General features: G+C 40.1%; 1 protein-coding gene across 1 annotated transcript in view; it reads right to left on the reverse strand.

Annotated features, from left to right (window-relative positions):
• The window catches only part of LOC133138373 (voltage-dependent L-type calcium channel subunit alpha-1D-like), an 82430-nt gene extending 67978 nt beyond the window's left edge, over positions 1-14452 (reverse strand). Inside the window, exons 1-2 of the mRNA XM_061257070.1 lie at positions 14268-14452; positions 13446-13551 (exon numbers count right to left, since the gene is read on the reverse strand). Coding sequence (XP_061113054.1) covers positions 13446-13551; positions 14268-14437 — 276 coding nt within the window. The 5' untranslated portion in view covers positions 14438-14452. The remainder of the gene's footprint in view (positions 1-13445; positions 13552-14267) is intronic.
• Positions 14453-16287: the final 1835 nt, after the last annotated feature.

Below are 16287 nucleotides of genomic sequence, written 5' to 3' on the forward strand. Positions count from 1 at the left end.
CAGTCCATCGCAGGGCACACACACACACCATTCACTCACACACTCACACACTCACACACTCATACCTATGGCCAATTTAGACTCTCCAATCAGCCTAACCTGCATGTCTTTGGACTGTGGGAGGAAACCGCAGTACCCGGAGGAAACCCACGCGAACACGGGGAGAACATGCAAACTCCGCACAGAGAGGCCCCGGCCGACGGGGATCCGAACCCAGGACCTCCTTGCTGTGAGGAGGCAGTGCTACCCACTGCACCATCCGTGCCGCCAAAATGTGAAATATAAACTACATTAATATTACAATATTGTTTTACAATATTCACAAAGGTAATTGTGACAGAAATCTTGATTTGTGTTCCTGTGTAATAAATGATACTGCAGTAATGTTACTGGCCCTACATTTTTCTCCTTGTTCCCACTTCAGCCCGTCCTTCCTCGTCAAGTCAAAGCCAATTCATCCCTCCACTGCAAACACAGCCAGTCAAAGTTAGCTATCGAATCATACATGATTGATTGGTGGATTATTCTTAATGCTGTATTCCCATGATTACCAACACCTTAAAAAGTATTAAAAAAGACAATTTGATACATACATGGTGGCATAATGGAAAAAATATTGGATTGACCTTTTCAGTAAACTTCTCCCAAGAGCAAGATAACTTTATTCTCCTTCTTTCCCCAATGCAATGGTGTCTAGTCAATCATTTTAGCCAACACACAGACACAAAGACACAGACACACACACACACACACACACACAATGAGAGATGGATGCAGTTAGCACCCATCTCTCATATTCTCCCACACACTGACAGGAAGTAAATCTAATGAACCACACACCGCTCAGGTTGATAAATGACCGATGTATAAGATGCACCTGTGTTTCAGCCAAATCTGGGTACTCATCCTGCTTGAGACCATAAAGAGCACATACAGAAAAGCATGCTCTGAGTTCCTTAAAAAAGGTTTTGGCCTTTTAAAATATGCCTCTCTTAAAGAAGAAGTATTCTTAATAATGAGATTATATTGGTATTATCCTCAATAGCTTAATGTAACCCCATGTCTCTTAACAGTAAAAGAATAACTATTTAATGTTTTTCTTTTGTAAGCTGTGTACAACCTATACTCAACTCCAGTAATGAAATAATGATGAACAATCCTTTCATATTTAGATATATTTTATATTAATACGGAGACCAACGCGGGCCTGAATATATCCCATTCCCACCCCAGTTTGGAATGGTCAATCGTCTGCAACTACAGCCATGTGTGTGAACCTCCTGAGGATTCAGGAGAACGTACACATTCTCGGTTCTCCTCTGGAACATGCTTTCGCCAGCTGCTGCTTTACCCTCCGCAGACTACAGCTAGGCTTGCATAGAGTGGAGTCGGAGGAGGACCTTTCATGTGCAGCTCTACAGGTGCTCAATCGATCAGCAGGGGTTCCAATTGAACTCTCCCATTCCCTGGGTGAAGCAATCGGCAATTGTGCATCACCCTATGGAACTACCAGACACATTCTACAATTGCACGGTCCAGATTCAATCCAAGGCCTTGAGGCTCATCCATGCACCATAGCATGGAGCCTTAATCAAAATCATTCCATATTTCACAGGAAACAAGTAAAACCACTTGCACTAGGCGGAAATTTACATTTGGCAAGATTTACATGAGCTTATAGTAAGCTGGCAGACTATCAGAGCTTGATTAGTGGCATCAAGCCAATGAAGATAAAAATGTTAAAGCCTTTTATCAGTCAATAAGATGGCTGAGCCGATAGGTTGGTTGGGCGCCAGTGCACATCCTCCTGTATAGTATCACTGTGCTCAACGGAAAGGTTTTTGGCAAGGATGGATACCGGTATGGATATGTGGACGCCTCTGCCAAGTGGTGTCACATCGCCAGATACACACACAATATCCCAAAGAGCAACACAGTAATTATATAATGGTTATAAACTCCTTGTTTACATTCTTATTTTATTGCCAATACTATATGACTAGAGCTCACTTTAAAAGTACAATTGTCAAATGAATTTTCAACGCTGGAAAATTTGCCCTACGAAATAACTCACTTAAAGATGCTGGGAAGCATGTCTTTACATGAAAAGACCAGCTAAACTTTTAAACCATATATAAAGATTCCATTTAACCATGTGTAGGTTTGGCTAAACAACACAGTGAATAGAACCTACAAAAAAATTAATGATATATCAATATTGTCAGTTTGGGTTGTATTTTCATTGATAGTTTTTAGTCATTGTTGTAGTAGTAGCAGTTGAAATATAAATAGCAGCCTTTATTTATTCTGAATGAATGTTCTGGACAGGCACATATAGTTCTGAGAAGAAATCCTTATTCTGCATCCATTAGGGATCTGAATAATAAAAAGACATACCTCCGTGAGTACAGTTCCATATATTATTCAGGAATAGGACTTTTAGCCAGGATTTATTTTAGCCAATAAAACATATTCAATCACATATGAATGAAAAAATTTACGAATGTAAAAAAGATAATATAGGCCTAATTGCCTTGTAAAATCTGAGCTCAAATCAATTCACCTTATGGAAATGGAATATATTGAATATATATATTAAAATATAATTAAATAAAATGGACAAAACATTGCAATACCATAATATATTGGATATATAAATGATTTCTACTTTCACACATCGTAATTTGTCTTAATGGCATGAATTATACAGGATGGCATATTTATATAAATAAGTCAACATTAACAGCATTGGCTGCTTTCCATAACCCAGTGCAGAATGAGGGTTCACCAGAGGGGCACTTGGGCCATTACCTACACTAGAGCATATGGCTGGAAATGACCATCTCCAAGAACTGTTGGATTTCAGGCCCTGTGCATGTGGCTGTGAGGAAAAGAAATCTCACCATATCCCCATCTACAGCTTGAATTCATTACCAGAATTAAGAGCTAACCTTTGCTATTGAGTTTACGCAAAAGAGGGCATGATAGGCAGTGTCTTTGTTCTGGTCAGCTGACAGGTTTTCTTCTCTCCTTGCCCCGTGTCGTAAAGCACAGGCAAAAAAAAACTGAGGAGGAACTCAGGAGAGGGATAAAAGGATCGAATGGGTGGGGAGGGGGTCAATACCAATGGCGTAAATGGCTACACGCAGAGTACAGTTCCGTGGAAACAGTGTTCAGATGAATAATCTCTCTTCCTGCCATATAAGGAGAGCTTAAACCTGCAAAGCTGGACAGAAGTGTGGCTGTGTACTAACCTCTCTCTGCGGAAGACAAAACAAGGCTGAGTGACTGAAGGAAACACAGTAGAGCCACAGCATATGAAAACAGAAATGTAAAGTCTGCTGGCTATTATTTGTATTATTATCCATAGTAGTAGCGGTTGTAGTAATAGTAGAATAAGTAATAGCAGTAGTGCTAATATTTAAAAAGCATGAATTAACACCAGTTTAACAATTCTGGTTTAGAAATGCATCAGGTTGACTCAACATACAGTGATAGCGATTTACATGAATGTGATTTTAAATGGGAGCACAGGAGGAAAACCGATTGAAGTCTTAGCAAATAAAGCACAAGCGCAGGGAGTTTTAAAGGGATCGAGGAGTTTGTGAAAATGGGTTTATATTCCACGGCTAAAATGCCTTATACTGTGTAGTGACTTGGCTGGGGATATAACACATTTCCAGCGTGGCATCCTTGCACACATCAAACAAGCTGTGCCTCGCATGCTTTAGTCTCACTTAGAGCTATAGAGGAAGGCGCTTACATATAAATCAGCTCTAAACAAAGGGCTGTGAACGTTCTGGAGATCAGGCCACTGAGCTTACACCTTATTGTCTGATGGCGTGCGTGCATTTTACAGAGTGCTTCACTGTTATGTACGATCCAGGGAACCCAGACGCAGACCACAGGATAATCCAAAAGAGTAGTTTTAATGTCCGGTAGTCACAAGCCAAGAGATCCAAACACAGCCAAAAACGAAAAGCAAAAGAATAGTCGAAAAAACAAGCGAGAGGTCAAAATCCAGAAAATCACAGGGCGAAGGTACAGTAGGGCAAAAGCAAAGTCGAAGTCAAGGCAAGGGGTGTCTTTCAAGAATCTCTATAACAAGGCTTACAAACAATCGGCACTTATCAAGATCAACGTTCTGACAATGAAGCATACTGAGACTGAGGTTTAAATACAAGAGGGAAGGTGACAATCTAGGCGGGGCAGAGGAAAAGGTGGGCTAAACAAATGGACAACAGGTGGGGAAACACAATAGGGTAATAACATAATAACGGGAGGGAGACGAAAACGCGGACTGGATGCACAAAACAAAACATGCAAAACATACGGCTCTGGATTAGAGAGTAGACATTTGCATAGTTAGAAGACGTAGTGATAGTTAGAGACAGGTGCGAACACTTCGCTGAAATTAAACGAGTAATCAGGGATAGCATAGGGAGGCGGAGTTATAGAACAGTGCAGAAATACTAAGAGATAGCGTTAGTGAGTTAGTTTCGTGAATATCTCTAAACTACCCAATAAAAGTGATTGTTAGTTAGTTAGTTAGACAGACAGTAAGTGTATTAATCGGATTAGTACTGTACAAAACCTGGATTAGTAGTAGTTAGTAAGAATCGTGCTTTACAACATTTAACTATCAAGAAAAAGCAGGAAGTAAGAATCGCGAGTTTTAGAAAAAATGTTGAACCCCGAAAAACTACCGTAACCACCCAAATAGTGGGGCACGCAGACAAGGGAGTGACTAGACTGATAAACATTCAGACGTAGACATAACAGGGGAGGACAATAGAGAACTGTAATGGGAAAACATAAACCAGGTACTATGGGAAATGAATCATAAACAAGAATAAACATGAAAACATACAGAACAAATACAGAAACATTACATTCACAGGAGGAAGTGACCGTAACCCAAGCAGCATGTACTCAATAAATACATGCCATTTCTTTTATGTTCCAAATTAAACTAATTGTATACATGTGCTTAATGAATACATCAGAGGGTATGTTTAAAATGTTTTTACGAAAAATTGACTGTAAAGAAACTGTTTCTGTTAGAAATGTGGCATTACAGCATATTGTTAGCTTTAAATTGATGGGAATGTTCATTCATATCGGATAAACCATATAGAAATGATATAAACCTTTTTTATATAGTCCCATTTTTATCTGTTGGGCGGTTGTCAGTGGGGTTTTCTTCACCACAGAGAGTATTCTCAGGTCATCCACTACAGTGGTCTTCCTGGGTCTACCGGGTATTTCCTCGGTCTACTGGGTCTTTTGACATAATTGAATTCTGCATTAACTAATGACAATTACACCTGCCTACTGAAATACATCTGTGAAGCCAATTCAATATACTTGTAGTTCCTTAAATTGAGGGGACCATGTACAAAAGGTGCTGCCCTTTCTAATATGAATGACACATACCAGTAAGCTGCTTTTTTGGAAAACAAAACAGAGATAAAATTTTAGGCAAATAGTTTTTTGCTTTGTGACAGTCAAAAGTCAACCATAGATTGTCTTCAGCATATCACATTTGAGGCCATTCGTGGAAATGCACTTCCGAGAATCACAAAAAATGGCCAGTCATTAAGTCCCATTAGCCACCCAAAGAACACAACAGCTCTTCCCTGGTGCGCTCTAAGTGATACGTGATGATGCCACAAAATGACCAACAACTGAGCGAGAAAATCCCAAAATGGAGCTGGGGACAAACAAGGCGGCGTGACCATCCCAGCTAATGAGGTTCGGGCGCACAGCTGAGGGCGGGCACACAGTCTCCATTTACACAGTGCACGGGCCGTGTTCATGAGGACCACATGGGCCTACCCTGCCTGCAACGGCAACTGAGACAAAGCCATAAGGGAAAACAGGTAAATAAGCAACAGCCTCGCAACGTGCCTGGAAGATTCAACAGGATTCTGGTAATTGTGTTTTTCCAGCTTTCCAGCAAGGAACACTTTCTTCTCTCTTTGCTGAGATCAGACATGACAGCCCTACACCAATGCATCACGGACAGCTTTTCCCAGAGACGGCAGGATCTTCTGTTTTAATTAACAGACCCACAAGCAGGGATGTCAGCATGTCAACAGCCTCTGACCTCAGGGGTGAGATGACTGATCCAGCCTGGCCTCTGGTTTTGTAAATGAAATGTGATCAGCAGTGCACATGTCTCGCATACTTGATTGCACAGGTCTCAGGACTGTGGGAGAAGGAGGCAATCACACCTCTGATGAGATTGGTATTTGCAGAAGGCCAGAGTTTCTGACAACTGCTTATGCGTTTTCATCTTCTACACAGCGGCCATAATCCCTCAGCAGAGTGGCCCAGAGTGAGGCCAATCCCACAAGAAAACAAGTCAAATCCCCACAGACGATATGGTGATCCTTACTGGACAGACTCGCTGCATCAGGGTTAGCACTACTCTAACTGGGTATCGTGTTTATTTTGAGCTGGACTTTTTCTACAATGTTGAAACATTCATAGATAACATCTTCCTTTATTACAGCATATTACAGGAACAACAAAGCCCCATAATACATTACACCGATCCATGACGTGTCACTAATTCCTTCAAAACCAAAACTGTAACTACCCCATAGGGCCCCACTGCCTATTTCCACAGATAAAGGCAAGCATAGAGAGCATATCTGTAGAGTATTATTTTAGTTTGATTATAATCAATAGTACAGTTATAATATAGTATCCATGAAAAAGATAAATGCTAAACTGACTTGTAAATAGAAATGTTTGCTTCAGTCAGTCTGTTGTTCTTGCAGCCTGGAAAATAAATGAATCGCCTTTTTGCATTTTGCCTCATCCCTGAAAAAGATGTATAATAATAGAAATCTTTGACCTTGCTGCACAGCAACACCCACTGTCCATGCCCACACACAACACTTCCTTTGCATGACTGTTAATAAACACAAATCAACTTGGTGGTTTTCTTTATGAAGAGAGAAACCAAAGCTTCAACAAAAACAAAATGAAATTAAAACAAAACTTTTTTATTCTATTAGTATTAATTAATAATGTAATAAAAAATGTCCCAATACAGTTTGTTCATTCAGTTTATTGTTTATTCAGCCTTTATGGGTTGTCTTTATCAAGGGTGCTAATACTTCCTTCAACTGGGATGCTGGGCCATTTGGATCAAATGACAGGCTGTAAATAATATCACACAAGACATTATGTCATATAATGTTTAGGCATATTGTTAATATAAATAAAACATTTAGTAAAGTAGGTAGCAGAAATCAGAAAAATAAACTGCCCAATGCTTTGCAAGATCTTGTCACAAATGATGCATTACATCAGCAAGAACATTCCAGCCAAAATTCGGCACAGAAAAACATTATGTTTTCCATTAAAAACAGAAACCAAGATCATCTTCTACAAGCAGCTTCTTGTTTTCTCAAGAAACAATCAATGCCAGTCCACAGAGATTTTAATTTCAGCATCATGGCCCTAGTAACCAGACAAAGGAATAATTGCAGAACAATCAATAAATCACAGCTGAGGTACCTGCCAGTGGCAATCTAATTTTCTTTTTATCTGACAGAAATTATATTAAAAATGGTTATCAAAATGTAATCAAATCATTATCAAAACTAGAACAAATGAACAGGAGGAAAAGTAGCACTGCAGAAAGAAATACCCACATTATAGTCCAAGGTCATCAACAATCATGCGCTTACTGTAAATTCAGAATTCTACACCACTGCATAGGGCTGCATATCTTTCGCTATAAAGACTCCCAAGGCTGGTCACGGATTTCCCCGTCTAAATCCGCATGGAAAGGGCGTTTAAATGCTATGAAAAGGTGGAGCTGTTCCCTCCCTCACTCTCTCATTATTTTTCCTGTAAAGGACACACCAGGGAGATGCTGAAGTAAATGGGCTCTCATGTTTGATGTGCTTCCATTAGGATACAGCACCCCTGCACAGCAATGCCAGCACACAGTTTCTGTTTTATCCACAATCTTTTTCCCATCACTACCGTTGTTAACCATTGTTAAATCCATAATAATCCCAAACAGTAGATTAAAACAATGTCAGAGGATACTATAAGATTGCCATGTTGCAAAATGACTGACTGGTGCTTCAGCTATAACTGCAGGCACTCACCTGGAAACAGTGGGTTGTTTATTTAAATGAAAGCAGTTTGAGTTATCAGATCTCATTTTCAGTGTTGTATGGCATCAAATATAAATGGTGAATATAGAACCAAACTATCTTAACCAAACTCATGCTAACCAAACCATTTTTAAAGTGAACTGTTGCATCCTGAAGATCCTGTTAAAGAGCAATATTATCTTATTGCAAGAGAGCTGCTGAAAAATAAACCTTAACACTGAGCACTTAATGCCTGTAGAAGAGATATCTCCTGTCCAACTCCCCACTGCAATTTTAGTTTTAAATTATGGTGAACCTTTTGTCTAATTTATTAAATAATGAAATTAACAAGAGAGGCACCCCACAGAAGTGTTGCATGCTTTTAAAGCCCATTATGTCATGTCATAAACTGGCACAAACAGACAATACATGGCACACAATGAGTCACATTAAAAACAGTAATTAGATGGAGCAGTTACACAATTGCACAATTATCCACACAAAGCAGTCAAAAAGCTGGAGAATTTTACGGGCACCGATATGCAGGATTCCACAAAATGACAAAATGATTAAATCAATTCAATGAGGAGCAGCCACCAAGTCCCAGGCAGCACAGTCCAACTATGACTGTGCATGTTTACGTGTTTCACCCTACTTCTACATCAGCCAGGTAGGCTCAGTTCAGTTCATTCAGTAAGCTTATAAACTGATATATTCAAAAGCGCAATTCCATTGAAATGTTTCCCAAAAATAGTTCCCAGTTTTTTTAACTAATAGAGTTGAATGCTGCTCAAGTCTTTGCTTCTCAGTACCGGAATTTGGCTGTATTGTTTCTGCAGTGCAGTATAAGCTCTATTGCAGGTAATTTAGTCTGTCATAAACAGATTCCAAGTCACTCTGTCACAGTGCTGGTGGTAAGTCCTATTAGACTAAAGTATCTGCATTATCTGTAGCCCTAGTTGCTTCTGTTAGATAAGGGGGGGGGGGGGGGGGCGGGGTCAGTATTCCTTCTGCTAGACTTTGAAGACATGCTTAAAAAATCATTGGGTCTCAAAGGTGACACATTAAGAGTACATTTAGATGCACTGTGTTCCCTGGATTGCAGCGATGATTCACTGAAGACACTGTGAAGTGCATGAAATAATCTTTGACATGCTAAACTTCAAGCAGCACTAAGCCTGTGGCAACACAGAGATGTATTTTTACAACAGAGGTCAATTGCTCACTGCTTTTATGAAGCCAAGTGATCAGGACTGCCCTTATTCCATCATGCTCAATCAAACTGCTCCAGATGTACGATGGAGCGCTGTGGCTTTGTCTCCACCGCAGCCAGACAAACCTTCGCCTGGTGGAGCTCTGGGCCACTGACATGGAATAGAACAGCAAGTCCATCTGTGATACTATTCCCCTTATGAGCAGTAGGTTTTATTCAGTGGGTTTCCCCTTTGTGTTTCACAGGGCTCCATTATACGTAATATAAAGAAATCCTCAGAAATCAAATGTGGAGGATTTAGAATTTTGTCCAAAAAAAAAAAAAAAATGTTTTGTTTGTTTCACTGTACACATTGTTTCTGACAATAGACCACTCATTAATGATCCTTTACACTTTACAGAAAGAATAGCCAAAGGTAAGCAAGTACACAAATAAATAAGTACTTATAATGTGCCTTGAATCAACGTTTATTATTAAGTCATCAAGCTGATTTTGAGACATGACAGAGCCAGAACTGGTAGAGATGCTGGGATACAATCGAATGAAGTGAGCAGCCTTGTTGCCAGTAGAGACAGCCACATTTTACTCCCGGCCTATGTGAAACTGGACCCAGACCTCAGAGAGGTGAGCCATATTCTACCCAGCATGCACTCCTTCTGTCTTGGGAATTTCAGAGGAAGAAAACATGTTGACCATGCCTGCAGTTTACATGAGGTTCACCTGAGGTTTCACCACTACAAAGAGAGTATAAAACACAAAACCCTCTTCATGCTTGAACTATGCATGAATTTCCCCTTCACACTGCCTTAACCTTTCATACTCCAGAGACAGAATCCATACCTTTAAAAAAAATCACACCTATTTTGTCCAGTGCCCTTTTGTCCAAATAGACTTGTTAAGCAGTAAGGCTTTAATTCAACAACCCTTAGTGGAAAATGTGTTTCGATATGTTCAATTTGAAATGAATTCAACATTGCGTGAATTTAAACCAAACTGTCAATAAGGCTTTATCCAATTCAATAATGCTGAACAGGATGAGTTCTCTGAAAATCTGAACATTTGCTTACCAATGAAAACATAGCCTGAACTGGGGAAAACTCCTTGTAGTCACAATCTACAATGACAATTTTTATGTGTCTTTTGAATAGACTCTGCTCAGTCATTGCCATTCAAGACACAAAATTATAAGCCCAATATATGAACCGAGCAGGTTTCCTGCATTAATTTTATAACACACAACTTCCATCCATCAGCTCAAGTGCCTTATGTTCACTCACTGCCTCCATGAGGAGGCATACCCCAGAGTGGCTGATTATTCCAGTTTTTACTGCTTTCCCCTTGGCTCCCACTATTTATTTCCTTTGTCGTGATTACAGGTAATGGACTGTGAATGCCATACTGGACAGGATGTCAAAACGTCTCCATTAACAGTCATTAGCATTCAGCGGCGTGCTCTGTCCAATCACTCCAGACCTCTCTCAGATCCCCACCTGCACCCTCATTTACTCACAGCTAATCCCAGCCTGGCTTTAATCTGTCAGGCTCGTCCGTTACACTGACGGGGGAGGAGCCTCAGACCCTCTGTGCAAAGTAGTGAGGGGATGTAAATAGCTGTAAACACTCCTGCTCTGGCACAAAAATAACACCATGTACAGTATCTCAAGCTCTGTGGATACGCATGTAACCAAGAACAGGAGAAGTTATGAGGAGGGTCTCACCCAAGAACAGTCCTAGCATGACCTCCATCTCTAAAATACTCTCTCTCTATCTCTTTCTCACACACACACACACACACACACACACACATAAACTCTTTATCTCTCCCTCCATAGAGTGCTATTACACATTCACATTCACACATTAGTGACAACATTTCACAGACTAAAAACATCCACAGAAAAAGTGAAGATTAGGCTACTTAGATGCTTACTGCTTTACATAAGGTAAATTTGACAATTTTTCATAAAATTTATCTGGGTTCAATGACCCCAGATGTTCCGAGTAATTATTTATTCCATTATTTCACTGCAGTTTTAAGTCAGTCAGTCACTTTGTATCTTGTACTGGTGTAAAGGTGAAAAGAATGGAAATTGCTTCTATACAGCTCTATAAGGAACACAGGAGTCCAGAAAAGGAACAGCAAATCCATGTGTTCCCATGTTTGTTCTCTAAAATATCTGTAATATGCCAAATCAGTACTTTAAGAATTAAAAGCAGGATAAAGCTTTTGGTTGTACATGTTAAGCTTAAACCATAGATGATGGGCCGAACATATGACTGATGTAAATGGCTGAAAACCAACCACACACTGTCCTAAAATGTCACACACAAAGCACAAACAACGTGGGCAGCCAACAGGAACAGATGTTCAGAGAGCGGTGAGATCTATAGAGTCAATCGCACAGAAGACCTTCATCTACATGGCATGAAACAGGACAGACCACTTGCCTCAATCACTAATGCCATTATAAGGCTAAACATGCAGCCTATAATGTCTCAATGACGCACAACCTATAGTGTCCTCACTGCCCAATGAGAGCCAGGCAGGTGGTGAGGCACCAGCGGAAATCAGCAGTCCTCCTGAACCTCCAGTGTACAGGCAGACCAGAGCATGGCATCTCAAACCTTCCGCCATTCTTTAAATATTCCCCATCTTTGAGCGCAATGGAGATCTTCTGAAATTATTTCTCATCCTTTAGACCCATATTGATAGGTATAAAGGATCAGTATTAAGGGATGAAATCCTTACAAAAAAATTAATGCAAAAAGCATAATGACATGAATTTAGCAATTTATTTGAGTGCGCTGTATTTTGTAATGACAATCCTATGAAGCTGAGTGAAACCAACCAGGAGTACAAAAAACGAAATGTCCTTATTAACAAAAAATAATATATTCTATAATCTAAATGCCAAAATACTGCAGACACAGCTGTCATTTACAAAATCTCAATCATCTCAATTTTACTGTAACGTATAAAAATAGTAGCATAGTTAAGTATTATTGATAAATATTTTGGCATTTGACACTCCCTTTCAACTTCCATAGAGGCTAATGTTTTACCAAAATGGCAAACAAGCACATTACTAAAATGAATCTGAGAACAAAGCTATTGCTGAGTGAATCATTACACAATATCACATTATGGTAGCAGAAGCATTCCAACCACAATGATGTCTGACAATGACAATATTTTGAAAACAGGTTTATCTTATTTTTAACCAAATGTTTCAGGCCAGCTAATTGCAAAAACAAACAATCAATATGATTCAGACACCATAATTGTATAGCTAATGCTAGCTAGCTGCTGGGAGATATTTCTTCATTTTTAAATGAATGGCTGAAAGGGGGAGAGGCTGCAAGAGGCATTCAGTTGTGTTTGGTTGGCCTGGCAATCGCCTCTAATTGTCCTAAAACAGAAACTACATAATCAGTTTTTTTTAACTGCTTTGTTTTACACAAACCCATAGAAATCAACTTTACATAGTGTACAACCATTTTGTAAGCTTCAAACTAACTTTGTTAAAGCATACCAATGTATCTGTGGCGATTACAATACTCTTGGCATGTTTCTCGTCCATAATAGCAAAATAGGCAATAGATTATACAGCTAGATCTTTTTTTATGTTAAAACATCATATGCAAAACTGAAACAGGTGTCAAAACATGGAAATTAAACAATAAAGCCCAACATCAAACCACATGCTGCTATCCCTGAATGTGTGCTGGACAGCTGTCATCCATGCTTGGAAGGCAGCTACACTAAAACTCATACCGACAACATGCTAAATTTATAAGCACGTCTTATAAACCTCCTCACTTTTTCTCATTTCAATTTGAGCACAGCCGCAACAACACTGAGAGAGACAAGCCACAGCATTGCAAGTCACGTACAGTATACAGGGGGAAGCCACTGCCAAATCACGAAACCTTCAAAATGTATTGATTCCATAACAACGCTACATGACAGTTGATGAGAAATGGCTGGAAAGGTGAGCAAAATGAATCTTTGTGCAGCTGATGCTCTGAGTGGCATCAGTGATAAACTTCTGACCGATGGGGAGGTGGGGAGGGAGGGTCTACTGAAGTAGAGGGGCAGGTGTACTTACCAGGTCATGGTTGGTGGCATTGGAGTCATCTTCAGGAAAGGGAATGTAAACAGCTAAGGCCACGCAGTTGGCAAAAATAGAGAGTAATATAAAGATATCGAATGGCCTGAAGTGCTTGGTTAAGGACAACCTTGAATGCAGAAAACGAGATGCCTATATATTTGGAGGTAACGCTGCATAACACCAATGTTGTTGCTTGAGGCCACTTCTGAACTACCTCTCAGTGAAACATGACCAACTTAAGGACCCCACTTCAACCAAATCTGCCTGTATCTGGCTTTCAGTACATGTACTCCACAGGGGCTCAGCTTGCTGCTGTGAGTTATAGACCACTTACGAGAGCTATCCTGAGTCAACCTTTCCAGTCATATTCCAAAGCTATCTCTAATGAAATGCTTTAACACTAGACCCTTACAGACCTGCTCTGGATGCTTTTCAGCCCTGATGCACAATTACGAAAGCAGCACATCAAAATCATGGCAACGGCAAATTAAAACATTATGTTCTGTTCTCACTTGTCCAAAAACAAACATTTTGTGCTGTGAATTATCAATATATTCTCTAAGACCTCCACATATTTACAATATATTGCAGAATATTCCATTTCCATATGGGGTGTTTAATCACATTGTTCAACTTCCATAGATGTATTCAAATAAAGGTAAAGCCAGCAAGAGTGTGAAGAACCATATTTCTATATAAAGAATTCTTATATATTCATAAGAACAGCTACAATCCATTATTCTGTTGGGTGAGAAATCGTAATACAAAATCAGAAGGGGGTGATTTGTATCATAACAAGCAGGAGCAGGAAAAGGATACTTCCATTCGACCAGGCTGATGCAGGCTCTCCGGATGGGGTTGTTGAGAGTGAGGCAGAAGAGGGCGCGGGGCGGCCTGCTGTTGACCGTGCTGCTCTGCTTCTTGCTTTTGGCATACTGCTGGCGCTTTCTTTGGGACAGAGCTCCGGCCGGGACCGCGCTGGCACTCATGCTCGGGCCTGCCTGGGCCTGCTTGGCAGCATGGATCGCGGCCTGCCAGGAGAGCGCAGGGGGCTGGGGAGGGACGGAGCTGTCTGACACAACGGCTGGGACGTCACCGGAGAGAGGGACTCTGGTGCTGCTGGCATAGTTTGCCCCTGAGGAGAGAAAGGGACAGAGAGGGAGACGGTGAGAAACACACAAGACCATCGATGCACTTCTGAGGTCAATCCTGAGTAGCCCAAGTAAATAATATTGTACAGTACTCATTTTACTGCGCAAAGACCAGAACACATTAGAAAGGGGATCCACCAAAGTAGTGGTGCCCAATTTCATGTTGTTACCAAATGCAAATCTGCTTGGGACAACCTTTTTCTAGACAGCAGCAATTGGTCATGTGTCCACAGTTGTACTGACCAAAGTGAATGAAAGTGTGCATAATGTAGAGTAAAACATTCAGCTGAAAAAGTATTCTCTGAAAAACAGAAGAGAGTGTGGCATCATTTGAAATATCCACAAAGTTATATGGTCTAGCCAACCTAAACATGTTTGGAGAGACCTGGCCCACATTCATTAAAGGGAACCTTCAAAAGCCTTTCAAAGAGAGAGACGCTGGAGCCCAGTACATGGGAGCGAAAATAAGCAAATGTGTTTTTCAACAAGCAAAGAGTGGATGTACATTATGCCATTGTGATGGTCTTGTCTCACTCACCATACTCCTGTAATGCCCCACAAGCAAACAAGGAGGTGGAGGCTCCCTTTGAAAGTAAAGTAGTACTATAGGCTATCTTTTATTTTATTCTCATAATACTGCTGCAGTGCAGCTGAAACTTTCTTGCAATTCTACAACAATGTTATGAAAACATTATTCTTTGTTTAGGTCAATGCCATACTCCACCATAAACCATTAGTGTTTCCCTTCTGCTCACTACAACATGAGAAACCAGAGAGGAGCTCTGCTTTATCCAGTCAAGGACATTCCCACTGTTATAGACTGATATGGTACATGCTCACCATTTAGACCCTGTCTTACAAATAAATGGCACTATGTCACATGTATGATGGTGTGCTTAAGGTTACTAATGTTCTGCCATTGACAATAGATATCTCTTAACTTTTTCTAAACCATGGTTTATAGACGAATAAAGCAAATAGCTACATTATTGAAGAACTTTACAAGATCAGATGGTTTATTTACCAAAACAAGTGAGTTTCCTTCGCCAAAGAACAGTATAGTGAATGCAATGCAGTCAAAGGGTCGTCTTGGTGAAAAGCAGATGACCGTTGAAATATTGTAGCCTAATGCGTAAGTGTTGGGTCCTCAATGAGAACAGAAATAAGACCCATGCTATAACATTTCCCGCATGTCAAAGTGTTTTGGTAACTACTGTCACTGTTCATTCATGTCGACACAGCAAACTAGTTTTCAGCCACCTTCGAGTTCGCCGATGATAGGCTACCTTAAAACAAATTACCACAGAAACCGAATTTTTTAAATAAATTATTGCATGGGGATTCAAGTTGATGTGTTCATCCTCAATCCATGCGTAATGCAAGTGACTTCAAATGCGATTAGTGTTAACAACCCGATTAGGAATAATATATTTTTAAATTACCTCTATCCTTGATTATACGAAAAGTAACTTCACCTCTATAACAGGAAACGTCATTGGAAAAGGATGATAAATGCATTTCATCATATTCAATTTTGAGATATGTATTTTGGTGGAAACAGCTGACGCTATTGCTAGGATACAAAGACAATTAATGTCATATGGTTCTTGTTACATTCTGGTCTTAACCATAAGCATAGAAATATTGTGACATTTGTAGGTTTGCTGAAATTGTATTTGGAGTAAAAC

This window comes from Conger conger, chromosome 10 (genome assembly GCF_963514075.1).
Source record: "Conger conger chromosome 10, fConCon1.1, whole genome shotgun sequence".
Classification (NCBI taxonomy): domain Eukaryota; kingdom Metazoa; phylum Chordata; class Actinopteri; order Anguilliformes; family Congridae; genus Conger; species Conger conger.